Below are 27,139 nucleotides of genomic sequence, written 5' to 3' on the forward strand. Positions count from 1 at the left end.
TAATTCAACGTGAAAAACAACCCGCACATGAAAGAAGAGGGAGAAGAGAAGAGAGAAATGAAGTTTGTTGATTGAAAAAGCCTCATAGAGAAAGCGCATGCTCCCACACCCGAGCTATTTTTTTATTCTACATGTCAGTGTGTTTTTACATTGCATTGCCTTACATATGCATTGCGTTTTTCCTGCCAACTTTATTGCTCTTTTTGTGTATGCGTAATTTCTTGCACTGGCTATCTTTCAAAGTATCACAAGCTTTCCCAGCAAGCGACGCCTCATGATGGTGGTAAGGGCTCTGTGTATTTGCTGTGCATACACAGAGCCCTTACCACCATCATGAGGCGTCGCTTGCTGGGAAAGCTTGTGATACTTTGAAAGATAGCCAGTGCAAGAAATTACGCATACACAAAAAGAGCAATAAAGTTGGCAGGAAAAACGCATACTAATATATTCAATGAAAGGGCCACTAGGCTACCTCGTCTTAGCTGTTGTCACGGGCGCTTGGTTGAACGTCTGCCTCAGCTATCGGTGTCTGTGGGTTCATTTGATTCCGCTACAGTCATCCCATCGGCAAAAGTGGGCAGAAGCATTTACCGTCCCGTATCCTGGCATTTTCAGGCGTGAACTGTTTTTTGAGAGAGGAGGCTGCACCTTCGCAATCCGAACAGCGCAAAGAATCTCAAAGGAAGTTGAGATGCGGCTTCTAGCGTGGCAATGTCACTTGTAGCATCCCAAGTCCGCCATACAGTTAGGAATCCTTTATGCACGCAATATTTTATGGATTCGCCCTTCTACAAATTTCTATTAATTCGTAATAGGAATGGCCAACAGTGCGGCGTGCAATTTGTGCGGGTGCGATGAGACTCTAGAGCACCTTCTGTGTCACTGCCCATCCTTTCACACTCAACGACGAACTTTACAAGCGAAACTCAACCTGCTAGATAATCGAGCACTCTCAGAAGAAAAGATCCTTGGACCATCATAGCCCATGCATTCTTGCATGCAAGAAGGCCACAAAAGCCCTTCTGTGCTTCTTGAAAGACACTGGATTGTATGAACGCTTGCGACAGGGGAGATTCCTCTGTGACTGACTGCGAATGACTATTATCTTTCTTTTCTCTCCTTATCTGTCCTTACGTTTTCCCCTCCCCAAGTGTAGGGTAGCCAACCGGGCACGTCCTTAATTAACCTCCCTACCTTTCCCTCTTAGTTTCTCTCTCTCCCTTTAACGAAGCTTGGTGGGGATGTCCTCCCATTTCTGATCATTTAAGCTTTAAAATGACTGAGTCCCTGGGACTGAGTCACAGGCCTCAATGACAATAAGTTTATTTTATCTAAGCAAACGTTGATGAAAAGCTTGACATACGAGTTGTTTACATCTTTAAGTCAGCTACGCGTAGCCTAACATTGGATCGACGAAATTCATCCGAATTTACAAGCACACGCCTTGATGCCCTGGATCCTAATTTACAACTTTGTATTCCGTCCGACCTCCCACGACAAGACTGTATCCTTCTAGCCCGTCTGTGGCATGGAGTATCATATTCAAATGCGCACACCTTTAGATTGGAATATTCAATTGCGACTTCTGCTGGTGCAGCGAAACAATCGCGCACGTTCTTTGCGAGTTCCCTCGTTTTAACTCGCAAAGAGCAGGCTGCTCTCAGCCACTCTAGACCAATCGGACAAGCGCCCACTGACGGAAGACAACATTCTTGGAAACTGGCCTACACAAACATCAGCGCGAGAGCTGTGAAGGCGCTGCTGCGTTACTTAAGAAATGCCGGACTGTGTGCCGAATTGCGACTTTGCGCTGTATGACGTTGAATGTATTAGTGGTACGTTGACACTGTGTATACCTATGTGGCGCCTTCGCAGATTGTGTGGCAGCGCCCACAGCTGTGTATATATATCTATATATATACATACATATATATATATATATATATATATATATATATATATATATATATATATATATATATATATATATATATATATATATATAAAGATCAGCACCACGTAAAAGACATTCTGCCACCAAAGAGAGTTATTAAAAAACAAAAGCACCTTTTTAAGTGAGTAAGCGCAGCGCTTCCCAAGCAGCAGACTTTACCGCGCATATTCATATATAGACTCGACTGCAGTTGTTGACGATGTTTATTTCACACATGATTACAAGGCGAAGAAATGCAATGTGCAGCTTCTCTGGTACGTGCGTGCATCTGCAATCTCTGCCGCACTATGCCACTGGGACGGTTAGTGGTATCACTTTAGTAGCTATATATAGCTTCGCCCTGCATGAGACCGTGCTGCTTTAGAACATGCAATGTTGCTTCACGCCTTACAGAAGGGGTTGTTTCCGTTGGTCCACAGGAACTGGGCTCCACGACCTTCGGCACTGTCGCTGAAGTAACCCATTTCGCCATGAGGTCCCGTAGAATTGCACTTCGAATCCAGAAAGCTGTCAATGCTTTCACAAGGGTTCGACTTGAATAGGCAATGTCGGTTCTCATGTATGGACTCCATGAAATACTGTACTGAGCGGCGGTGATGGCAAAGCACATCTGAAAAAGAAAGTTTACAGTGCGCTTCATCAGTAGTTGCTGGCATTGGAGCAGACTTTAAAAAAATGTTGTGGGTTTTTGTATGCCAAAACCACAATTTTATTATGGGGCACGCCTTAGTGGGGGACTTCGGAATAATTTTGGCCACCTGGGGCTACTTGACGTGCACCCAATGCACGGTATACGGACGTTTTTTTTTTTGCATTTCTTTCCCATCGAAATGCGGCCGCCGCGGCTGAAATTTGATCCCGGGCCTTCGGGCTTATAGCACTGCAACGCCATAGCCACTGCGCCACCACAGCGGGTACGAGCGGACTTGTGGTGCTTGTAATTTGCGCTGTTTTTCTCTGAGCAAGTTTTTCTCTCAAGCCTACTGTGCCTACTGTGCGCCATCGTCCGTGTTTTTTTCGTTTTTTTTCTTTCTTTCTTTTGATTCGCCTGTATAGTAATTTTGAGCCTTTTCCTGCCGAGACTTGGTAGCAATATAAGACACTCTGTCATACACGTGTGCAAACTGCCTTCCACAGTGACATCACTTTAAGTGTATCCTCTGCACGTCGCTGAGTTTGATGACGTTAAGCTGCTCGTCACGTGAGGTTGATGTGCAATGGCGGCCTCACCTCAGATTTACTCATCGGGCCTTTAGCTCTACATCATCCCCAAATTGTAAGGCACAGCTGCTGAAATATTCGGCTTGCGTGCCTTTTTCTACAATAAAATAAGATAGGACAGCTCTCGCAGGCTGAACGTCGTCTTCTACGTGATCTGCCGTATTTCATACAAAAATATGCGGCCTCACGTACTTTCTATGAAATCATATAAAATTGTTCTTGTTATGTAATTTTTATTGGTATAGTAATTCCTTGAATCATATTGACTTGCCGAAACGACACAATAAAAATTTTCTTAATAGTTTTTTTTTCTTTTTTATTTATTCGAATATAGGTGGAACATAGCTTACATTTTTTCTCCGGATGCGCGAAGCGCTTCGCATCGAATTGTGGTTTAGTAAGTATCAGTGCAGTCCAAACCCGACAATGAATCAAAGTATGGTCCAGGCGTCGACCAATGGCGCTACAGTTTTACGGAGTAAGAGCATTGTGAGACCGGCCCCTGTTTCGTCTCTATTACAATGCCGGCGTTGCTGTGGATACCTCCCGGACTGCCCTAGACTGCCCGAGAGGCGGCTTTCATCGCATGAGCGTGCGCGTATGCAACATCTCGGGCACTCCTGCACAGTCCGGGATGACAAATCAAAGAGACTCAATGCCTGCGCAACTCTGAAATAACAGTAGCCCTGTCAAAACACGAAGTCACTAATGTAAGTACAGGTATGCTTACCGAAAAACCAGCAACCTGGCTGCGACCTTCCACCGTTTGGATAGAAGTTAACATGGCCGAAGGGGCTCTCTATGCCCAGCAGTCCTGCAAGAACGTTGCTCCCGGCTGTCGTGTGGATGGCGTCTACGTATGATGCGTCCTCCTTGCACACTTGGAATTCATAGGACTCGAAAAGTGGTCCGGCTGCGTCTAACGCTGGAAGAGAGTGACGTCAGTTAGAAAAATCCCTGTATTTTGGCACGTTTCTGTGGAAAATCGCCTTACAATGCTATATTCTGCATGACTTCCCCTATGAAAATGGTCATTGCCTATATGTTTCCTTTATGTTTCCTTCTTGTGCCCTATGTGACCTTTATGATTCCTTGTCCTTTGTGTGACCTCCGGGACGCCAACTTTGTGTGTACCACATGTTTACTCATCCTAACGTATACCTCGAGGAAGTGACCTTTATTATGCCTCTAGGATGTGTCCTTTATGTTTACGGCAGGATGTTAACTGGGTGTGTACTATGTGTTACCTGAGTGTACACTTGAGTGCACATGTAGGTGACATAGAATGCACATAACAACTGTCTGTACATATAATACAGGCAGATATATCTGTACTTTGTGACAGCCGTTGATACACTCTGCAGAGTCATTGTAAGTACTAAATCTTGACTTATCCTTTCCTTTGCCCCAAGAAAACAACCCTTATTATAATTATTGTAGTATGTGCCCTTTGTGTTTACGGCGGGATGTTACCGAGGTGTGCACTTCAGTGCACACGTAGGTAACATAGAGCATTAATCTATATATGGTGCATGCACTCTTTATATCTTACCTACATGTGCACTTGAGTGCACATGTAGGTAACAGAATGTGCGCAGTAAGCATCTTTTGCGAATGGTACAGTTAGAGCTATCTGTACTGTATGTTAGTCACTGGCAGATTCAAGGAAAATGCACTGCTTGCACCCCTCGCACTAGACATGCCGACCGGCACTAATTGTGGCTATATTGTGCGGAAAATCGAGCATGCCATGAAATAGGAAGGTGTATATAATGGTGCCATGCATTCTCCTAATAAATAAAGTATTTCTTACTTTTTCAACCTGCTATTCTCCAGTAGCAAGCCATATCTAGAAATCTGCAGTATTTAATCTAATATGCAAGAATTTCGTGAAAGTTGTGCGCCAGCTAGGCTATCAAATATAGTTCATTGAGTGTTTAAGACGGTTCTCATAGCAGGCGTCTTTCAGATGCTCCGCTTCGCCTCCAGTTTGGGAAATAATCTACTGAAATTGTGTATATATATATATATATATATATATATATATATATATATATATATATATATATATATATATATATATATATATTTATATATATATATACATATGTGTGTATATATGTGTATATATATATATATATATGAGCACTATGTTACCTGTGTGGGCACTCTATGTTACCTGGCTGTGTACTCCCTCGAGTGCTCATCCAGGTAAGATAGAGTGCGCTTATATATAGTGATTATCTTTTGACACATGCTACAGATAGATCGTCTACCTGCACGATGTATTAACTTTAACTACTGGCGTATCAGAGTAAAAAAAAAATGGGGGGGTGCACCTGCCTCCCCCTCCCTATCTATCTTGGCCGTATTGATCACCACGCGCCATCAACACTACATACGTACATCAAAGCCTCATGCAGCGAATAATCCCTCACGACAAATAACAATTGCGCGGCGGCTGGAGACGCGGTGGCACGACGCGCAGTGTTCGATGGCTTGCGCTACATGAACCGCAATAGAGGCGGACGCCTCCGCGGCCAATCTGCCGCTTTGCTAGTGAACGTATATGATTATACAATCATTTAAGTAGGTGTTCTCGTCGCTTTCGCGCTGACCACAAGTACGAGTAACTGCTGTGTCGATATTAGCACGCGTAGAAGAAGGGCAGCGCGGATCCCGTAAATGCTTGCTTGGGCGTACAACTGAATAATTCACAATTGTGAGTTGGCTGAGTATGAAAGTTGTGTGCGGGGTATGGCCCTATTTGATTATGCGAGCATGGAAGCAGTACGCCTGCTTCACTTTGGCCGATGTTCCGCTGCCGCTGCAAGCCAGCCATCGCCACATTTTGTTGCCTTTATTCCTTACGCTACGGGAAATATGGTTCCACCTATTCAAGATAAGGCCTGACATTCTCAAAAACACGCCACTGGGCGCCATAAGAAGCGTGTATATGTGTGGCGATTCCGAATTTCTGATCGGTGGGTGTCACAGCTATCGCGGCTGCCCGCACACCGTGCGCCATGGCAAGCAGACGGAGATGCACATGGTGCGCGCTGATTGGCTCGTGTCCGCCGGCAAAAGTTCGTGCGTAGTTCGTCTAAAATCTCTGTATATACTTTAAAAAACAAGGCAACACACCAAGACACATTAAACTCAATAATTTGTGTTTAAATACCAGCCTTCCTTCCAGCTACGATTTTTTTAAATCTCGAAGGCCGTGCTTTTTCAACATGTACGCCCTAAAAGAAAATACAGATCTCGGAGGCTAAATTCACTTGTTAACCGCAGTGCGGCGCTGCCACAGTTGACGGTGAGCTGGGCCACGTTGTGTTGCGGTGAGTGGTGAGAGTGCACGTTGCAGTTACACGGTAATTTTTTTTAATAATATTTTCGAAGTGCCTAAACAAACTGTGATCCGTACCGTGTGCATTAACCATCAAGAAACCTCTGGACTCGTGTAACGCCATTAGTTCGCCTTATGTTTCCTGTGATACGCCAGTGTCTTATGTGTACTACAGCGCCCGTCCGAGCTGCCTTTGTTCTCGCCTGTCCGCGTTCGCTCGTGGAATACCTGGTACTGTGGCTTCGAATTATGGTGCGTGGAAGAATTTGTTGAAAGTTGTGCTTTCGTGCACGGGTATTCATCGGCAATTCGACAGTGTTCGCGCCGGAAAGAGCGTCGTCGCGTGGTGCCTGCGAGACTAAGGAGCCGTTTGCCGACCACATTGAAGGTAAGCAGGTCTGACGCTTGCGCGCGTTCTCGCAGCTTCTGGTTCATGTAGTAAGCTTTGTGGAACGACAACAGAACACGTTCTGAGCGTATGTTGACCATGTTGCTCTGCACATTTAGCAAAGCGTTTCACGAGGGGAGTTTCCGTGAAATGTATTATTTCTTACCGCTTACTTGCTTTATGGAGTGATGTGCTACCACCGCTGATCGTTGGGACTTAATGGGCAAATATTTACGTAAACGCTGAAAGTTACTGTTTTCTCGGTAGTTTCCCGGCAAGAAATCCTTCCGTAGATATGAATTTCCGCAAGTTACGTGTGTAATACATGTCGGTGTGTCACGGGCATCGCGAGTTGGCACGCGACTGCGATGTTTGACACTTGAACAGATATTAGCTTGTGTGAAGTTTACTTTATTGATAGTGTTCAGTTTGAAGTCCAGCTTCGCGAGAACTTGTCTGCATTGTTTGTGTTCGACGTGCTCGCGTATTTGTCTTTTATATTGTAGGGCAAGTATAGACCGACATAACAACAGCGAAATTTCTTTTTAATCGAGGCATATCAATCAGACGCTCGTTTTCATTAATATTTTCATCCGAAGAACAGGATGTCAGTGCCTGCGATTGTTAAAGACAGTGGCTTGTAGCACTGCCTAATAAGGGATGCGATTTTCTAGCGATGCTTTCCGCTCGATGTTTGCCACTCTTATAACCCACCTTCCATGGCTGGCTGTTCTAGTTAATAACGATAGCCGAAAGTCGGTCAGATCAATGAGCAAAAGGAGTAGCATCGGAAAAGGGTCGCTACAAAATCGCGGCCTAGGTTTTAGACCCTTCGTAATCGATTGTTCGTTTGATTTACTAGATATTTGAGTTTTGGTGATAATTTCCCAGGTAGTCTGATGTTTGCTGCTGGTTTTATTCCCGCCTGAATTTTACCATATAGCAGTGTAACCACTTGAGATATAACTACGAGACATTTGTACAAGCAGGCACACAAAGATTTGTTGGCCAGTTAACTTCTCCTAAATGTCATGTACTACTTAGCAGCTGCTGCAGAAATGTTTAAACGAATTTGTGAGCAGTTTATTACCTGAGTGGACTGGCAGCTCAGTCTGTTTCAAACAACAATTAGTTAAAAGCTTCTGTGTTGCCCTGATGTTTTTATGAGCTGTTTTTGACTGCTCCACGTTTCTTAGCTGCGTGCATACAGGCCAGGCTGTTCTTGCTTATATGAATATTTTTGAATGAGTGAAAAAGATTGGCTTTTGTTTTATTTTTCAGGTCCCAAGCACCACATTCCAGAGGTCTGCTGTGAGCAGACGTGGCGAATTGCAGTAACATCCAGATAGTCCAATAAACTGTTCGTAGTTTCAGACAAACCTTTGCAAAGTATAGTCAAAACTTTCTTTTAAAAGTGCGAGTACTGATCCAACCTGGTCTTTCTATCCAAACATTACATTTTATATTAGTAATAAAGACATAACTAGAACAGCAGCACTGCAGTGAGGAACGTACACATGGCACTCCAAGTGTTATACTAAAATAATCTATGAAGTCTAATTACTTTGTAATTTTATAACAAATTGGCATGAATTTCTGTGCTATAGCAGAGTTCCAATCCGTGCGCTGCATCATGTAGGGAACAGTAACCTTACAATGAAAACCAATGCAAAACTTTTCAACTCAGGAAATGTTTATAAAAATAAAATGTACACACGGAACTCTTCATCTATGCATGTCTACGTAAAACACAGGATTTCATCACTGCGGCCACATAAAGGATGCATAAAGGTAGGACACACGAAGGAAACATAAAAGCAGTGGCCAAATTTCAACATGGAGGAAACATAAAGTACGGTAACATAAGGGATACATAAAGGGAGGACACATGAAGGAAACGTAAAAGCAGTGGCCAAATTTCAACATGGAGGAAACATAAAGTACGGTAACATAAGGGATACATAAAGGGAGGACACACGAAGGAAACATAAAAGCAGTGGCCAAATTTCAACATGGAGGAAACATAAAGGACATTTCCTCATGTGAACTGCGGGAAACATACAGTAAACATAAAGGGCATAACCATTTTCATAAGGGTTAGACAATTTCGAGAATATATGTCCGAGTTTAAGCAGCTTCCCATCATACATATTCAGTGAGCTGCTCCTAATTCCTTTCAAATTTTGGCTGATTTGGGACCCGTTAATCTATAGAGTTTTTTTTATTCACTAAAAGAAAAACTAGCGCTACCGTACTGTTCTATATGCATAGGAATGCAGGGACATGGTGACTTTGGATTGGCATTTTCTCGTAGAGCTGAGACACTGTGAGGACATGTCTGGCTAGCAGCGTTCCGTCTGTCACAATGTTTCGTTTCTTACTAAAACCGCGTGTAGAATGACAATTTCTCTATACTATTATGTAAAAAAATTCAATCAACCGTGACCATTCTTGCTTGGTTGTGCAATTTATAAAACATGAGCAGTATACCGGTGACCGCTAAGGTTAGAATAAAAATTGCAAGGTCAGCGCTCACAATGCGTCAGTTTAAATTTTTGTTTTTGTTTTGCTCGTTCGCTTGTTATATTTAACGAGCGTAAACAGTAACGAAGTGTGCCATAAAGTAAATATGTGACTTATGATGATTTCATTCTAAGAAAGCAATATATGCGAGAAAATTGTGAAGCTTTAAGCCAAGCCCCGTGGGAGACAAGTCTCGCACGCCTACATAACGGCATTGGTAAGGTGGCACAGAGTCTATAAGGGAACTAGTCACCTTTTTATTAATAACCACTTCTCTCAGCCGAGTTCGTCATTTATTTTGGTGCTTTCGTAGATTAAAGAAAGATAACTTAGACTAAAAAGAGACCTTGGATGTGCTCGCAAACGACGTACCACCATGAGAATTAACGGCTTCCTGTGTCGTCACAGACTGTGGTAACCACCAGCAAAATAATTAAGCATAGTACTTGTTTGGTCACGAGGGGAATTACGAAACTGAATTATGGCTTTCGCCTAAAATTTTCATATCCAACAAAACAACTCATGCCAACATACTCTGAAGGCTGCCAACATAGCCTCACTTCGTGTTGGCCGTATGTGTCCCTTTACAAGTACGAACGCAAGTGGTCCTACATAGTGTGCTTAATTGTTAGCAACGTATTTGAATCATCGTGCGCGAAAAATTATGGGTGCCAACTTACTTTATTTTAACTGTAAAAGTAGATGCTTTACTTTGGGAGAACCTCGCATAGGTTGAAGTAATGCAACATTTCCTATAGAAACGCTCAATAATTTCTGGATTGCAACATGACTGCGGAGTTCTTTTCTGCTTATTCGTACTGCGGTCTGTGTACTTTCAGATACTTCTGTTTATGTTTGTTGTGCTCCGAATAAACTGTAGTCGCAAGTTGTCGCCTGTCCTGTATCTTTCTTGCTTTCGTCCTTGTCTTTCAGTGTGCGCTTGTTAAAACCTGCAATTTCTTAGAGTTCTGCAACCTGCAAATTTCTTAGAGTTCCTAGATGACGATTTAGGCAACCTCCATATTTTGTAGCTCCTTGGTGCGCTCAAGCATCGAGGATGGACGAAAATTGTATGCATACCGGTGATGCGCCCAATTTTGGTTCCCGTCGCGTTGAAGAAATGACGTCCGCAGAATCCGGCAACCTGTGCGCCAAGACTGTAGCCGACCAGGTATACTTGTGTGGCGTTCATGGTGTCCGGATGAGAACGTATGAGTTCTTGGATCAGCAAGGAGATCTGGCGCCCTACCAAAGCAGTGTTTGCTGCCGCGGAGACGTAGTCTGGCGACTTACTGCCGTTCCTCCAGTCGACCAGTACCACGTTCACATCATTCTGCAAGTATTAGCAAAGAGTATGGCATGAGCGAGGCTAAATAAAGAAATTTCCTTCTCGGGGATACTTATTTTTACGTAAGCGTTCAGTCATGGTGCTACTAAAAGCAATAAGTATATTTCTTTCGCTTATAGATGGAACTCAACCTCCCAAAGCAACAGAGAGGCTTTGAGAGACTTAAGTGCGCCTACATTTTTAGCCAGTGGTTTGGCTTTATTCACATGCGTCGGTTCGTATTGATCATGTACTGAAATTATGCAGGCCTTTTCAGTTTTAAAAATAATTAGTTTACCGGGTTTACGAGCCGAAACCACTTTCTGATTATGAGGCACGCCGTAGTGGGCGACTCGGGAAATTTGTACCACGTGGGGTTCTTCAATGGGCACCTAAATCTAAGTACACGGGTGTTTTCGCATTTCGCCCCCATCGAAATGCGGCCGCCGTGGCCGGGATTCGATCCCGCGACCTCCTGCTTAGCAGCCCAACACCATAGCCACTAAGCAAACACGGTGGTGCCTCTTCAGTATTGAACACCCTTATCTTAGACCAACTCAACCAAGAAAAAGCGTCAACACTGCAGTTAGGGCACATTGAACGATCGGTCGCGTCGCGTGGTTGTTTTGAGCAGCTCACCAGATTCAAGAAGGCTTCCTTCAGCTTGATCACCCAATTCTTTTCCGCTGAAGCGCCGAAGCCGTGGATCACAAAGACCAGTTCCTTGGTTTCGTTGAAGTGAGCGACGTCGAGCGTGGCGTTGTCAGCGTAGTCTAACAGCACCGGAGTATCCTTGTTAAGTCGAGAGTGGAGCAGGAATTTCGTCCCAATGACTTCCGGCGACTTCGGACTGGAGACAAAATGGGAAAATTTTCCGCCTAGGCGATCGAAGCAACCGACCTTGTCGAAGCACACCGTGTGATCGCTGTAGAAGGCATTCTGTGGAAGTTTCTGCGGAAATTAAAGGCAGAGCGTTTGTAACTGTTGCACTGTTCCCAGCGACAAGATGTCGAATTGTTTGAAAGCTTTTTTGTTTCGCGTGAAATATCTTTCAGCTTAAAAGCTGTCGGAAAAGTTTTGTTTTGATGAGGCGGATACATGATTGTAGAATGACTGCAGAGTGCCTATAACCATAGAATCGAGTAGAAAAGTTATCAAAGAACATTTTCCTTTCGTATGCAATAAAAATGCAGTGCTGAGTTGTCTGTTTTTCTTTTTGTCAATTTCTATGGGAAGTTCTGCAAATGATTATCTGGGAATTGGAACAATAAAAGAGGAAACGGGGTTGTACACTCGCGCGTTGAACATTTGAAAAGATGCAACATGTGTAGTTACTTTGGCGGCTGGCTGGCAAGAACCTTACCGGGCAAATAAGCTAGGTAGCAAGAGCAGGGAACTACCCTACGTTAGCATCCCTGACCTACAAGGTCAAAAAGCAGATTTCGGACACACCCGCATACGTAGTCATCAGCAACAATATGTTAAATATTTATTGATTCATTGCCATATAAACGGACGGGGGTGCAGGGGAGGGGATTTCTCGTGCGGCATTCAGGAATGGGGTGCAAGGCAAAAAGGAGAGTAAAGCATCTGTGACACGTGAAATCGCAGAATCTGAACGGATTTCTAGACTTGCAGAGGGATGTGTCAGCATGGCCTCCATCACGCTAGCAGATGAAGAGCTGGCATATTTACGCATGCGCAGATCATAACCCCTGGCTCGGACAGCACGTATATATTGGTGAACCATTCACAGTCACGTTGTTGGAAGTTCAGCACTCGTCCTTATCGTCTCGTCTCAATCCGTGTCTTTCTTGCGCTACCACCTTTTAAAATATGTACCAACACTCCCAGTTCGCCACATTGCACAAGGCGTATTATAAAACAAAACCAGTCTCTCTTAAAAACTCGATGAGGAGACGTGAAGTTTCTTTTCGGGCTATAACTGATCCCGCGGGAAATATAAGGTGTTGCAGGCGCGCATGCGGAAGGTTCTTGCTCTGCAGATTCTTCAGGAGAGTGTCTCTTTCATCTTGGAATTGCTGGCAGGACCACAAAAAGTGCTCAATGTCTCCTGTCTCGTTGCATGCCGAACAGTTCGGAGAATTGATTCGCCCCGTTTTAAATAACCAGGCCGGTGTATTTGCAGATCCTGTCCTTATTCGATATAGAAGTGTGGCTTCCTCTCGGTGCAGTCGCTTGGTTACGCAGGGCATATGCGGTGGAACCCAAAGCGACGCAAAGTGATTTCGAATGTCAGATTTTTGCACTTGATTACTCTTTGGGGCCTTGATTTTGGGAGGATGATAGAGCGCGGCGTATGCAAGCGCATCAGCTTTTTCGTTTCCTGAGATACCAATGTGGGAAGGAATTTATTGAAACTTTACTGTGAAGCCTTTGTTGTTGAGCTCTTTCACGATGGCTAGTGATTTGCGTGGGAACTTGAGGGATGGCAAACCACGGTATATTTGTTGTAATGCGGCCTTTGAGTCCGTAAGGACAACCACATTCTGCGGAGGCAAAGTCTTTAATTTGCGCAGAGCAGAAGCTATTGCTGCGCCTTCCACAACTGTCGACGAGGCTATACAGTCCAGACGGCCAGACCACGTATATCTTAGAGAGGGAATATAGAATGCAGCTGCACAGCGGTCTTCGTCTGCCTTGACAGAGCCATCTGTGTATACTTGTAGGTGACTCGGGTAAATCGTGTTCAGGTGTTCCAGGACTAATGACTTGGCTTCTGCAGATGGAATGCAGCTCTTTGATTGCAACCGTGGTACACTTAAGTTGCATATGATGTCCTCGAATGTCCAGGGTGGTTCTATCCTTTCCCTTTGTCTCGAGCAGCGCAATCCTAATACGCGAAGCGTGTTCAATGCTGCATAAAAATGTGAGCGCGGCCTGTTACCTATACGTCGTAAGAGCGCTCTACCGGGCGTAGACTCACTCAATCGTAGGAGCTGGATCATCAGAGCCTGGGAAGCCTGAAGTCGTAGAGGGCGTGACTCAGCTTCGTAGAGCACTTTCTTGTTTGACGCTGGCTGAGGGACTCCAAGGCAAAGTCGGATACCTTTTCTGTGGATGGCTTCTAAGCGCTCGTATTGGCTGTCTGAGGGTGACATCAGAGGTAGCTGATACAGGATTCGACTTGTAACCAACGCTGTATGTAGCCGTAGCATGGACGTCGGGTGGTTGCCCCAGCGTATGCCAGCGACTCGCTTGAGCACATGTAGCCTGGGTGACGATGACGCCACAACGTGGTCAACACCGCGGCGCCAGAGTAGCCTGTGGTCTAAGGTAACGCCCAGAAATCGGACGTTGGTGACTTGTCGAATCTGGTATCCGTCCAAATTCAGCGTCAAACGTGTAGATTTTCTTTTCACTCCAGGAAATAGTACGAATGATGATTTTTCTGCTGATAGTGATAATCCAATCGTTGCCAAGTGGCCCTGAATGGCTTTTACTGCTCCCTGGGCTATTCGTGCAAGGCGGCGATGCTGGTAGCCGGAGACCCAAATGCAGATATCATCGGCATATATAGATATCTTCACTGGTGTTCGATGGTTTAGTACTGTTGGGAGGCTACTCATGGCAATGTTAAATAATAAGGGAGATAAAACACTCCCCTGTGGCACACCACGAAATATACGTATTTCATCGCTCAACGTGTCGCCAAGACGAACTCTGATGCGACGATCATTGAGGAACGTATGTATGAAGTGCAAGAGATGACCCGTGACGCCTATAACTTGCAACTGGCTGATGATGGCTCTTCGAGACACGTAGTCGTAAGCCTTAGAAACATCCATGAAAACAGCAAGTGTCGACAGGCCATCCGCACTGTAATGCTCTATGTGGCTTAGAAGGTCTAGTACACTGTCTTGAGCGCTTAGATGCTGCCGAAACCCAGTCATGCACGATGGTAGTTTTCGACCCTCCTCGACATACCAAGTGAGTCTTGTGCACGCCATCTTCTCCATTAGCTTCGCTGCACACGAGGTCAGTGATACCGGTCTGTATGAGTCCAGAGCTGCAGGATTCTTTCCAGGCTTCAGAACCGGTACCACCCATGCTACCTTCCATAAATGTGGGATAGCCCCACTGGCCCAGACTTGGTTAAAAAATGCCAGCAAATCACGCCGTCTCTCAACCGGTAGGTTAGTCAGCATCTGATTACTGATGAGGTCAGGTCCCACCGCACAGCGACGTCGGAGGCTGCTCATAGCTAGTTCCAGCTCTCTGAGTGTGAAAGGAGCATCCATTATAGACGACGATAGCGGCGGTGGCGGGTTGGTTGTGCCAGCTGACCTTCCGGAAGAGTATATTTCAGCGAAGTCATTCGCAAGGCAAGCGAGTGTCTTGCCTAACTTCAATGCTAGGGCTTCAAATGGCTTGTTTGGTCGAAAGTTTCCAGCAAGGTTATTAACGACCCACCATATCCGTGGAACTGGCGTGAAGACCGATAGGCTTGCACAAAATGATGCCCATTGATCTCTTCTTAGTTTCCTTGTATAACGTCGAATTACTGCGTTAATCCTGTTATATATAGTCTTCATTGATGGGTTGCCTTTCGTCCTCATCAGCCTCCGTTCCGCTCTTCTACGGGCAGCGCATAGATTTTTGAGCTTTAGATCGGGAGCGGGGAAGTGGTCGGGTAGCTTCAGCTCAGCGGTAGCCAATCTCTTGCTACGTAGCATGTCCGCGAACAGGTTTCCAGATGATTCGCTTAGGCCGTCCCTGTATGTATCCCAATGCGTCACAGGACAGGATCTTCGGCCGTTGGTTCGATATCCAGCAATGTTAACGAAGACAGGAAAATGATCACTGCCCATTCTATCTTTACTAGTCGTTGACGATGCGAGGATGTCCGTTGAGTGTAACGTCAAGTCAATGACACTGTAAGAGGCCGGTGGTCGAAAAAACGTTGGCTGTTGGTCATTTGCCACGCAGAGTCCCTCGGTGTTTAAAGCACTAACAATTTGCTTTCCACGTGCATCAGTCGCCTTGTCGCCCCAGAGAGTATGGTGCGCGTTGAAGTCGCCACATATAATCCTAGGAGCTGGGCAGCGGCTGCAGAGGTCTCTGATAATTTCTCCCATCGAGACCTTCAGGCGAGAGCTCACATACACAGAGGCCACGCTGAGGCTTCGATTTCCCAGCCGCACTTGTACAGCAGTGACTTCCAAAGCACTGCTGCAAAGGTCTTGAACTGGAAGAACGTAATGTGGTATTTCACGTCTCACATATAGCATGGCGCTTCCGTTCGGAAATGTTGGAATACTTTGGTTTCCATGTGCGACGTAACCAGCAATTGTTCTGGAACCTGGAAGACCAGCCTCGGACAGGGCCAATATTGGCACAGGCATGTTGCGTAAGAAAAGCGACAGTTCAGGTAAATGGCACGCAAGACCCGCACAGTTCCATTGCATAATAAGTGGCACCTGTGGACGAGATGGTGAACATTGTGTCCTGACCGCATCCATATTTTTAGGTGCTTTAAGAAGAGGTAGAGCTGAGAATCACTGACTCGAGAGCGAGGACTACTTCGAGCATTTCCTTCATCGAGCTAGCCGGCATCTTCTCTATGTGTGATCGCAAGGCCTTGAAGAGAGCACGTAGCACCTGCTGACAGTTCTCCTGTGGTGTGTTTTCATCGCAACGCGATTGGGGTCGCTGCAGTACAGACACATAACTTCGCTGTTCCGGTTGTTCAGCAGTCTTCTCTTCTACGGGGCCTCTGTTCATTGATTTGACTGTTTTAGCCTGTCCGCTGCGCGATGGCAACACTGTGTCCTGGATTCCTGGAGAAGGCTTCAGGCTTGGAAAATCAGTTTCACTCTTTGAGCTCAATTTCATTGCGTCTGACTCTCTGTGTCTTTCTGTCGTTGTCTTCGTCGTATTTTTATGTTTATGTATTTTTTGTTTATGTTTATGTTTATGTTTATGTTTATTATGTTTATGTTTTATTTTGTTTTATTATTTTTTTATATATTTTAGGACACATGGTGAAACCCTTCAGCGGTATTGTGCGAGACGCTCGGGCGGAGCAATTGCCGGCCTTGTTCGCCAGGCTAAACCCGCCTGTTGCTACAATTCACCACCACCACCACCACCACCATAAAACAAAAAACAAAGTAAAAGTGAAGGAGGAAAAGAAGCAAAGAACAGAGAGGGATTCACGATGCACGTGAATGCAAGTTGCAACTGGATGCCTAAGCAGCGAAAACCTATGATTCTTTAATAATTATGGTAAATTAACGCACATTATTAACGCGCACAACGAAGAAAGTGGACAAGAACGGGTGCCTCCGGCCTTGCCAACTTTGTTCTTTGTGTCCCTTATTAATTTGCGCTAATTTACCATAATTATTATGCTAGACCAACGAGCCCAACAGTCAGTCCTCCCATGATACCTTTAACAGTTTTTTTTTTCCAGTATATTCTTAGCCAGGTTCTGGATGTTCACACTTGTTTTTTTTTTTCGACGCTACCAAATTTTGCGTCACGGCTACAGGACTTCAAAGGTAACTTATCGGAGAGAAAGAAATCACAAACAATGGGAAACAATCGTGTTGCCGGTAGTGGGCGTGGTACCGTTGCTTATACGAGGCATGATCAACGCTAATTTTCCGTCTGCTATAAACAAGTCTCAAGAAGAAGAGTAACTGCTAGATTGACGACGTAAGAACATTTTGAGAGCTTTGATATATCCGCTGACCCTACTGGATATACGCTTATACAGACAACGACGTCAAATTATGCCCCGTAATTATTCGCAGTTGTTTTCAAGTAAACTGTGATTTTTATGCTGATAAAGAACCACTGATTGCTGGATTTTTCTCCGGTAGCCTTGTTTCTCCTAGGCGCTGTTATATTTAATCATAAGTTTAATTTCCGTAAATTATACGTGCGCTAGAGTAGGAAAAATTTGTTGCTGCCAAAATTTCTATTGACTTCACTGTGACCATGCCCCCTGCTCTCACACTAATAACACAGTTTAGTTGCAGGTGCAATGACTTATGGTATGTACACCCACTAGTGCCGGCATGAGCCACACGTAACATGTCAGTCTTAGCAGCACTTGTTCTTTAATCACTCAATCAATCTTTATTTATCCAGAAAATCTGGATGATCTTCATGGATAAAAGCCACTCTAGGCAACTTGACTGGGTCCCTAAAGACCATTACATTGACAGTGTGCGATGTTCATTCTACAATTAAAAAGCCGGGAAAACGAAAAGAAACATGTCGCAATTACAATGAACGTTGGTGCTCACTAAGGTAACAGATTTAGAATATGAAGCACACCAGATGTTAACATAGGATAAATAAATTGATCATTTTAATACACGCACTCTAAATGCACAAAAAGTATCTGTAGCTTAAAATAAGCAGGTAACGTTAACTATGAAGAATACAAGAATACAAATTCGAGAGACATATACGAAATAGTTGATAAGGCAGATTAATACTCTGCTAAGGCAAACAAGGTAAGGGCAGTATATAAATAAGACATAAATGTGTCATTCCAATAATCGCAACGTGAAAATAATGTTACGATATTCTATTGAAGCAAGGCGTAAATAGAGCGCCTTAGCACATAGGCGGATAATTTGGACATGCATTGTTCATAAAATTTGACTACTCGATTCCCAAACACAATCAGAAGTTGTGCAGCCTTCATTTTTTATGACGCATTTTGTTTTATTATCACAGCATTCAACAATGTCGTACGTTCAACTACCATGTCACACACTATTTACCACTGTGCTGTTCGATGTCCGGTCTTACTCAGTCATTTTTGTTCGCGAACTACCTACAAGTATCTTGGAGTCACTTTCACGGCTTACTTAAATTGGCACAAGCACGTTGACCTCATCTGTTCAAAAGCGCTTCAGAGGCTTGGTTAAGTCAAACGCACGCTGAAAAATTCCACTAAAATGTGCAAACTCACGACCTACAAAACGCTAGTTCAACCCATCCTTGAATACGCCTCTATAATTTGAAGTAGTACAAAAAAAAGCGATACGATTTATATACGGCAGGTTCGATCGCCACTTCTCCCCCTCCTCGCATGCTCAGCTATTATCCCTACAGTCGCTGGCTCGTACACGCGCATGTGATCGTCTTATCATGCTTCACAAAATTGTCAGTTCTTCTGTTCACGTTTGCATGCCTACATCTTATGTCACCAGCTCTGTGCGCAGAACCAGGCGCACTGATTTGATGAACATTTGTCCCACTTAGTTCGCAACTGAACTGCTTTAAATTTTCTTTCCTTCTGTCAACAATTGAACTGTGGAACAAGCTTGATGGATCCGTTAGACGACTACCCACGGAACAATTTTCTGCAGAAGTTATAAAATATATATCGTGTTAGTATTTGTTAGCATTCTTACCTCTGATATGCATTCTGTAAACCTGTTTTGCCTCTTTTATGCGACCATTTAACCTGTTATATTGTGCAAACGTGTTCTTGTACCTTCTAAGTTTTGTACTGACCCACCCCCTTGCTATATCTCGTATGGGTACAGCAGTACTTGTAAATAATAAAAATAATAATATTGTTTAAGCAAGACACGAGGCATCGTCCTCTTACCCACCATATCTTATTGCGTTTTATCAGAAACTGCAGTGTCCTTGTTGTATTCATGGAGCGTTTTTTTTTTCATGCGCATCAGGTGACATGAGTATTGCAAGCGACCTTAAGTGGCATTGACCCCTAAAAGACTTGATGGTGTAGATTATTGCGTCCCAGTGTCAGCTCCCGCGTATCATCTCCAGCGTACAAAGAAACAAAGGAGTTTTGCGCTCTTGTAGTTCTTTCTGCACCGAGTTCACCGAAACACAGTAACGTTCGAGATACATAGCGCTGAGAACCAAACTGTCAGGCCCTCCTCGTCACGGCAATAAGCTCATCCTAATTCGGCACGCTCAGCACACAAGGGCGCCATTCTTTTAGGGAACTCGTTGTGTAGTCAGATGCATCGTGGTAGGTGCACGAGCAGCTTCCACTGCAGTCACGTTGAGCAGCGTAATTTGGCGCACAAAAATAGCAATAAATACGTGTTTTCACATTCATCGCCGAAAAAGGACGTGAAAAGCTGTCGCACAAACTGGCTCATCTAACCTTTTCTCTTGTACTGTGTGTCTCGCCTTTGCCGCAGTTCCCCAACGTGATCGCATGACAAGGTGGCCAGCTCTCATTCTCTCCTCCCGTTACAAGCGTCCGGAAAGTTCTATTGTAAAGAAAGGACCATATTCGTATGATGCTTCTCAGCTTATCTAGTTGACGCATACGTTCCAGTAATTCACGAGGAACTTATTTTGTCGACACGGTAAGAAAACGACACATTTCAGCAATGTGTCATTTTCCTTCCGCGTTGTCAAAGTAAATGTCTGCTAAATTCCTGGAACGTATTCTTGTCCTTTGCAAAAGAATATTTGCAGGGTAAAAGTACTAATTACTTATACAGTTAAGAGCCGATTTTTGAAAAACGTGTTTTATTTTGCGCAACAGCATTCGCGATTTTTACACCGTCTTCGAAAATTGAATGACCTTATTTTTTTTTCAATCTTATTTCTCAAGTTTTTTTTGCGGAAAATTCGCATTTTTACGACAAACTACAACGGAATATGCTTAATAATAACATCGTGGGTTTACAGTTTCCGCTCATTTATGGTGTTCTCCGATAACCCTAGTCTTCCCAAAGCCCCCGAAAGTAGTCGTATGGTGTCGGACCAAAGCTGTGATGCTGCGACCCCGCAGAGATCGGCCACGCACAATAAGGTAGCATGCCATTTCCGCATTATATATCGTTTGTCTATAATGACCCCTCTGTCAGCCGTTCTTTGCTATCATCGTCAAAGCAGAACAATTCTCTGACCGTCTCGCTTACAATAAAGTTCGTTTCGCTAACATAAAGGCGTAGTCTTTCACCTTGTATCAAATTTATTAGAATTTATTCTCTGGACGCGCTCTACGGCCACTGAACATGACATGATTAGAACTAATTTGCAGCAGGTGTGAGTCTGCCATTGTGATCAACTTTACTTCGCTCAAGAAACATAACGAAACGGCATCTTTCGTTCTCACCTTGACTGCTTCGTTGGCGAGGTGAATGCTTCGAAGCATCCCTTTCCCCCACTTCAGCTCTTCGGTGGAAATCATTTCCATATCCGAGCAGCAACCTTCTCTCTTTTCTTTCGCATCGGACTTCTGTTGTTCGCGATGAAATTTTTTGCTGGCTTCTTGAGTGGCAGCAAGCGAAGTAGCTAGCAGTGAAACTGATGAAACAAAAAAAGACGAAACGATATGAATTACTGCTTTTCGCTTGTTAAGTTCTCCCCCTATGCAACGAAAAAGCTGGCTTCGTTAGTGGTAACAAGCGAAGTAACTAGCAGTGCAACTAATGAGACAAAAAAGAAAAGACGAAACAATATGAATTACCGCTTTTCGCTTGTTAAGTTCTCGCCCTATGCAACGAAAATGGCGACAAGAGTAGTGACAATAGTTGCTATGGGCAATAAGAAAGATAAAAAAAAGACCTCAATGGTCTATTGCTTAGTCCTTTTAACACAATGCTCCGCTTTGTTGTGTTCGACCCTCTCGATCTCTTTTTTGTAGCATAAACTTGAGAAAAGTTTCGAAAAATTTGAGTCCCTTAGGAGCCAGATAATTGATTGTTCGCATTAAAAATAAATTCGATTGGAAGTTGCATTCATTACTACCGTTTACTACTTGCTCGCAACCCAGCATAAGCCACGCAGCCATCGTTTCTGAAATTTAATTAATTCATTCGTTGCTATTTTTTGCTGCCACCAGAACAGTTCCACAACTGCTGGTTCCTGTATTCGGCACTGTGAACTCATATGTGTAAAGAATGTATGACAACGACTTAAAAGTCATAAACTGAGTCATAAGATGAGTAGCTGGCGCCGCTGGCTACTGATCTTCTGAAAAAAAATGCATTATTGCTCGCCACCTGTCACACGTAAACTATCCTTTATAATCATGTCAGTACGCGAGCGTTTTTTTTATTTCTTTTTTGTGTTTTTGACTAGGCATTCCCCTAAATCTACTTTACCTCCCTCTGCGTGCAATAAAAAAACTAACCTGATTGTCCAGGCACTCAAGCAGCAATACATACTTTGAGAAGACTGCAGGTCACTATCTCTCTGTGTGTCTTTATTGCGTTATGCTCTGTAGCGGTATATAATGTTGCAAGACGCATGGATTAATCGATTCACTTTCTGTCAGCCTGTTTACTCTTCTGATACGTATTCAGTCCTTCTTACAAACGATACAAAGCGCACTCCACAGCCCCTTCAGTGGGAGTGTGTCTACATTTCAAGGCACTCCTTTTTCTCGAGACCCTCGGGGTCGCAACGAGCTTGTTAACCGAGGAAGTGAATGCTTGCGCACCCAAGTGCATTATTCGAAGCCGTTGACTGCAACTCGGCACGCCACTTCCATGCATCACGGCACGCTATTGCTGTGCCATGCTTAATGGGGTGGTACCACTCAGTTTTGAATATTTGGCTCGCTTTTCCGCAAGAGTTGTTGCTAAGCTATGTATGCGGTCCTGTTTTTCTTTTTTCTCTCATCTTTTTTAAGTCCAAGAGCATCAAATCAACTGAAAACGTTTTCAAAACCTAAGTCGAATCCCAAAATGTGTCTCGAGGGCCGATGTGGTATACAAATAATAATAATAATAATAATAATAATAATAATAATAATAATAATAATAATAATAATAATAATAATAATAATAATAATAATAATAATAATAATAATAATAATAATAATATTATTATTATTATTATTATTATTATTATTATTATTATTATTATTATTATTATTATTATTATTATTATATTTACCATGCCCAGTAAGAACCCTAAGCTCTGAGTGCTGGCGCACGCATACATTTACAAACAAATAACAAAAAAAACAAAAAAAGAAGGAGAATAAGTTAATAAATAATTAATAAACAGAACAATCTTCAAAAGAAGAGTGTACATACGACAAAGCGTAATGTGTATAGAAAAGAAAAAGGAGGAAAAAGGCAGTTGAACAATGTGTGAAACTATGACACAACAACCCAAAGGTCAGAAGGGAACAATGGTAGCGAATTATGCACATTATCGAGGTAATGAAAATAAGCCCTATAAAGACTCGGAATTCTGGGGACAGTTGAATGTTGATGATGACAGGCAGGAACGTGGAAAGTCTGTGTTCTCTAGTGATCTTGCGCGGACTACGAAACATGATGCAACTGATAGGTTCGGGGCATGTGAGTATATCATCAAGAAGTTTGAAAAGAAACAAACTGTCAGCGCGATTACGTCGGCAGCGAAGTAAGGGCAAAGCGGTGATGTTGAATGCTTATAAGCTTTTTTCTGGACCCGATTTACAATGTCACTGTTGGATCTAGAAATGCCGCTCCAGGCGACCTCGGCATATTCGAGTTGAGGAAGACAGTTGCGTACAACTTGCGGAACGGTGTAGGAGAATTGAATTCTCTCGATAGTCTGCAAACAGAGCCAAGAGAGCGCGTACCCCTCATTGCAACGCGTTTTGTGTGAGCTGAAAAGTTTAGCATGATATCAAAAAGTACGACGAGATCATTGATCTCACAAACCTTACACAATTGTACAGAACCTACAGAATAAAAAAAGGAAATGCTTGCTGTTGTGCATGTGAAAGTCATGACTTTGGGCTTAGCAGCATTCAAGGTGAGGTTATTATCTTTGCACCGTTTAGAAAAAAGAAACAGGTCATGCTGCAGGATGCGACAGTCATCAACAGTGTGAATTTGCTTTAAAAATTTTGACGTCATCGGCACATAAAAAGGAATGAAGGATCCCAAATAGCGGAAAGAACCTCATTAATAAATATTAAAAATTTTTGCAGAGGTACTTACGAGTGGGAATGCGAACGCATTATAGCTGCTTTCGCGAATTGCTTTTCTTCTGTGCGCTCTTTGTTCGCACAAACTCTCGCCTGTATTCTAACTGCGCCCAGTAAGGCCAAGTGAAAACGCGCCAAGCGTCTGAACGCGCTCGCTTGCCCACGAGGAGTTCATAATTGGAAGGACTGCTCCGCGGCATTCAATTGTACATTCATGCTTTTATTTTTATACACTCGTGACGTGGCGCCACCTCGTGAACATTGGCTGCTCCGTCATGTGCCCAACGAGGCACGCTCGTTTAGTCAACCAGAACCGTGGAGCCGCCACGATGTCGGGGAAGCGACTCGCACTTCGGAGGCCCGCGCTCGATTCCCACCCAGATCTAAAGTTACCTCGTATTCTTTTCAAGGGCATTGATTTAATTTATTTACCTGAGAAATTTGACCTTAATTTGACTACTTTTTGATGTGGTGTTACTCTTTGCCATCGGCCATTTTTGGTACCATTCGGTCACGCCGCCGACTACAACGTCGGATTTTCACGTAATGGGGTATATAATCCTTCCGCAATAGAAGAAATGAGTCGCCCTAATGCTAATCCTTGAGGAACGCCACGAGTCGCCATGCAAAATGAAGACGCATGGCCATTGACGTTAACATAACATGAAATAAAAAGAATATAGCTGCACAAGAGATTGTCAACTGACGAGTCAACACCAAAGTGTGTAAGCATGATCAGAGGCAGTGAGTGGCTGACTACATCAAAAGTTTGCTGAGGTCACAGTAAATGGTGCCAACTTGCCCCCCTTTGGAGTACCGGTGCGGACATCTGTGTCATAAACTGGCGCGATTTGGGATAGTGGAGCGGCCTTTGAGAAGTCAATACTGATTCGGAATCAATGAATTTTTCACACTAAAAGACAATAGATTGTAAGGAGCGTGCTAAAAAATCTCAGACGTAGCACAGAGAAGAGAAATCGGGTGATAATTAAAGACGTCGGTTTTACAGCCAGACTTAAATGCAGGAAAAACACGAGCAGTTTTCTACATGTGAGGGAAAGGGAAGGCATTCAAAGAGTTATTAAATATAGTTGTCAATACTGGGGCAAATTTTATGCCCTAAGCTTTTAGAATTGCGAAGGGTTTGCCATCAGGGCCGCATGATAAGGAAGGTTTCAAGCGCTTAATGCGCACGTTGATGAGCTTTTCCTGAAACAAACACAGCACTAGATGCAAGAACCGTCGTCTGCGACTGAGTGACACCATCGTTGAAACCTGAAGCTGCTTTACGTAAGTATGAGAAATGGGCAGCAAGATATGCCGCAATTCTTCGACTTCTACTCCACTAGAGCCAAGCAGGCGAAAACACTGCATGTTTACTACAGTGCTTGCGGATATACTTCCAACGTTGCGCCAGCAGGTCGGAGACGCTCTTTTCCAAGAATACAATATATGAGTCATGGTCCCGCTTATAGAGGCATTTGCAGAGAGCCCGAAACAAGCAGAATTCTTCTCTCTAATCATTAGGCACAAGACTCCTAGATCTTTAGTGCACGCGATACTTATGCTTCAGGGCAGCGAGAAGTTCAGACGAGCTCCAGTGGGGATATTTATAGCGTTCGGCTTGTACTGAGGCATATATTTAGGCATACTGCTCAAAACAAGCTCCGTAAACTGATCTAGATAGAGTTTAACGCCGAGAAGCCAAAGCTTGACTGTGAGATAGGCAGGTATGGCGCCCTGCGGAATGGTTTCGACCGCCTCGCTTCTACAATGTGCACCAAAATCTCTATACGCCAGTTGGCATGACACAGACAAACGGTAATGCTGAAATATTGCAGAATAGTATATGGTGCTACGCGCAAGCCACTAACTCGACATGATGACATCGTTAGCACTGTAAAGCGTCTTAGCATGGCTTTTTTAGCAGTCTAGTAATATTAAAGCTTGTAAAGCATGACATAGAAGTTGTTAACCTTGTCCAATACTTGAAGTTACATTAAATAAAGAACAGTTTATGAAGTTTTGATACATTCTTTGGTGCCTGCCGATGTCAGCGTAGAGCTTCCTACTTGTGCCAATTCGCTCAGAGACTTATAAATTTCAGAAGTAAACTGAAATTCACTTTTGCTGCAGATAGTTGTCGATTTTTCTCTGATATACTTTCGTTTTTTCATAAATGGTGAGCCGCAAGGTTTTTAGGCACACATAATAAAAAAAATGTAGATGAAAAGAGATGTCTTGTCTCTTCGGTTAAATTGGGCACTAAAATTGGCTACTTTAGCTTAGCCTTACCACATCTTGTTTGTTTGCCTCTTTGTTCCTTTTTTTTTGAAATCTCATTGACCTGTCAATGTGCTAGTACGAAAATATACGCAAGTGCACTGAAGGAAACCACATAAAAAGCAGCTATTTAAACCGAATCATGCCTCCCCCCCCCCTCACTTCGTGCACCGAAGACATTACGTTAGTTCATATATGATACGAAGCCTCCTGATCCTGCTGAAGCGTACACCTTAGAAATTTGCCTAAGCAAGAGAATAGACAGCAATGAACATATTTGTTTCAAAAAGATAAGTTTGCCTTTGTCGAGGAAGTTAGGCGACCTTATGCGCCGTACTGTTCGATTGTGGTAATGGGCGCCAGGACATCGTGCAAGTTTACATTGGCAGAACCGAACAGTACTAGGCGTGCAAGAGAGTTGGCATGAAAAGTAGTATATGGAGTTTGCAATCTACTCACAGAGACAGAGCTTTAGAAACATTGCCAGCGGCTGCGGGCTTTCCCGGAGACAGGACTGTGAGTCGGCTGAGCCTAAAAGATGTCCGTTGCTGGCAGCTTTTTTATCGTGGCGGACCTTATAGCATTTGCGTCCATGTAGAGAGAGGGGAATTCTCTGGGAATAGATATAAAGCCGTTGATAACGGGCCATTTCTTTATCTCACCTGGGCACTCCTCTGTTTCTCGCTAGCTCATTATCAGTCGTGCGAACGGAACTATGCGATCTTTTCTTTTTTGACGTGCTTGCAGGGCGTCAGACGACACGCTACTACATTAGTTGAAGCGTGGCGTGTTCTCGATAAGGTTACATGCCTAACTGGCACAATATCAAGGCAGTGTCGGTTTCTGCCCTTCTTTGTACAAACAAAAACGTGATGACTTACCATGAGCGCCCCGTAATCAGCGAACACCAAAGCGATCGTACGAGCGCAAGATAGCGCTGCAGGACGGTGAGCAAGGGCAGATTTTTGTAACGAAGTAGCAGTGTTAGGGAGTTGATGCATTTTACACTGCGCTTTGTCGCGCACGAACGCATTCACGGCAGCTCATCCTGCACCCGATTATCTAAGAAAAATATAAGGAGCACTTATTTCTTATATGACAGAACTGGGTTGTGACCTCTTACCGCTGTAAAGGTATTTGCTAAAAATTATATCGCATGCGTTTGTCAGCCACACCGCGCC

General features: G+C 43.8%; 1 protein-coding gene across 1 annotated transcript; it reads right to left on the bottom strand.

Annotated features, from left to right (window-relative positions):
• Nucleotides 1-2,145: 2,145 nt before the first annotated feature.
• Nucleotides 2,146-26,566, bottom strand: LOC135904825 (pancreatic lipase-related protein 2-like). The gene is made up of 6 exons (XM_065435810.1): nt 26,418-26,566; nt 20,859-21,049; nt 11,402-11,713; nt 10,516-10,768; nt 3,906-4,100; nt 2,146-2,564 (listed from the first exon to the last, which is right to left on the bottom strand). Exons 1-6 carry the CDS (start codon nt 26,437-26,439, stop codon nt 2,335-2,337), a joined length of 1,203 nt encoding a protein of 400 aa, XP_065291882.1. The 5' UTR covers nt 26,440-26,566; the 3' UTR covers nt 2,146-2,334.
• Nucleotides 26,567-27,139: the final 573 nt, after the last annotated feature.

Source organism: Dermacentor albipictus, chromosome 1 (assembly GCF_038994185.2).
Source record: "Dermacentor albipictus isolate Rhodes 1998 colony chromosome 1, USDA_Dalb.pri_finalv2, whole genome shotgun sequence".
In the NCBI taxonomy this organism is placed as follows: domain Eukaryota; kingdom Metazoa; phylum Arthropoda; class Arachnida; order Ixodida; family Ixodidae; genus Dermacentor; species Dermacentor albipictus.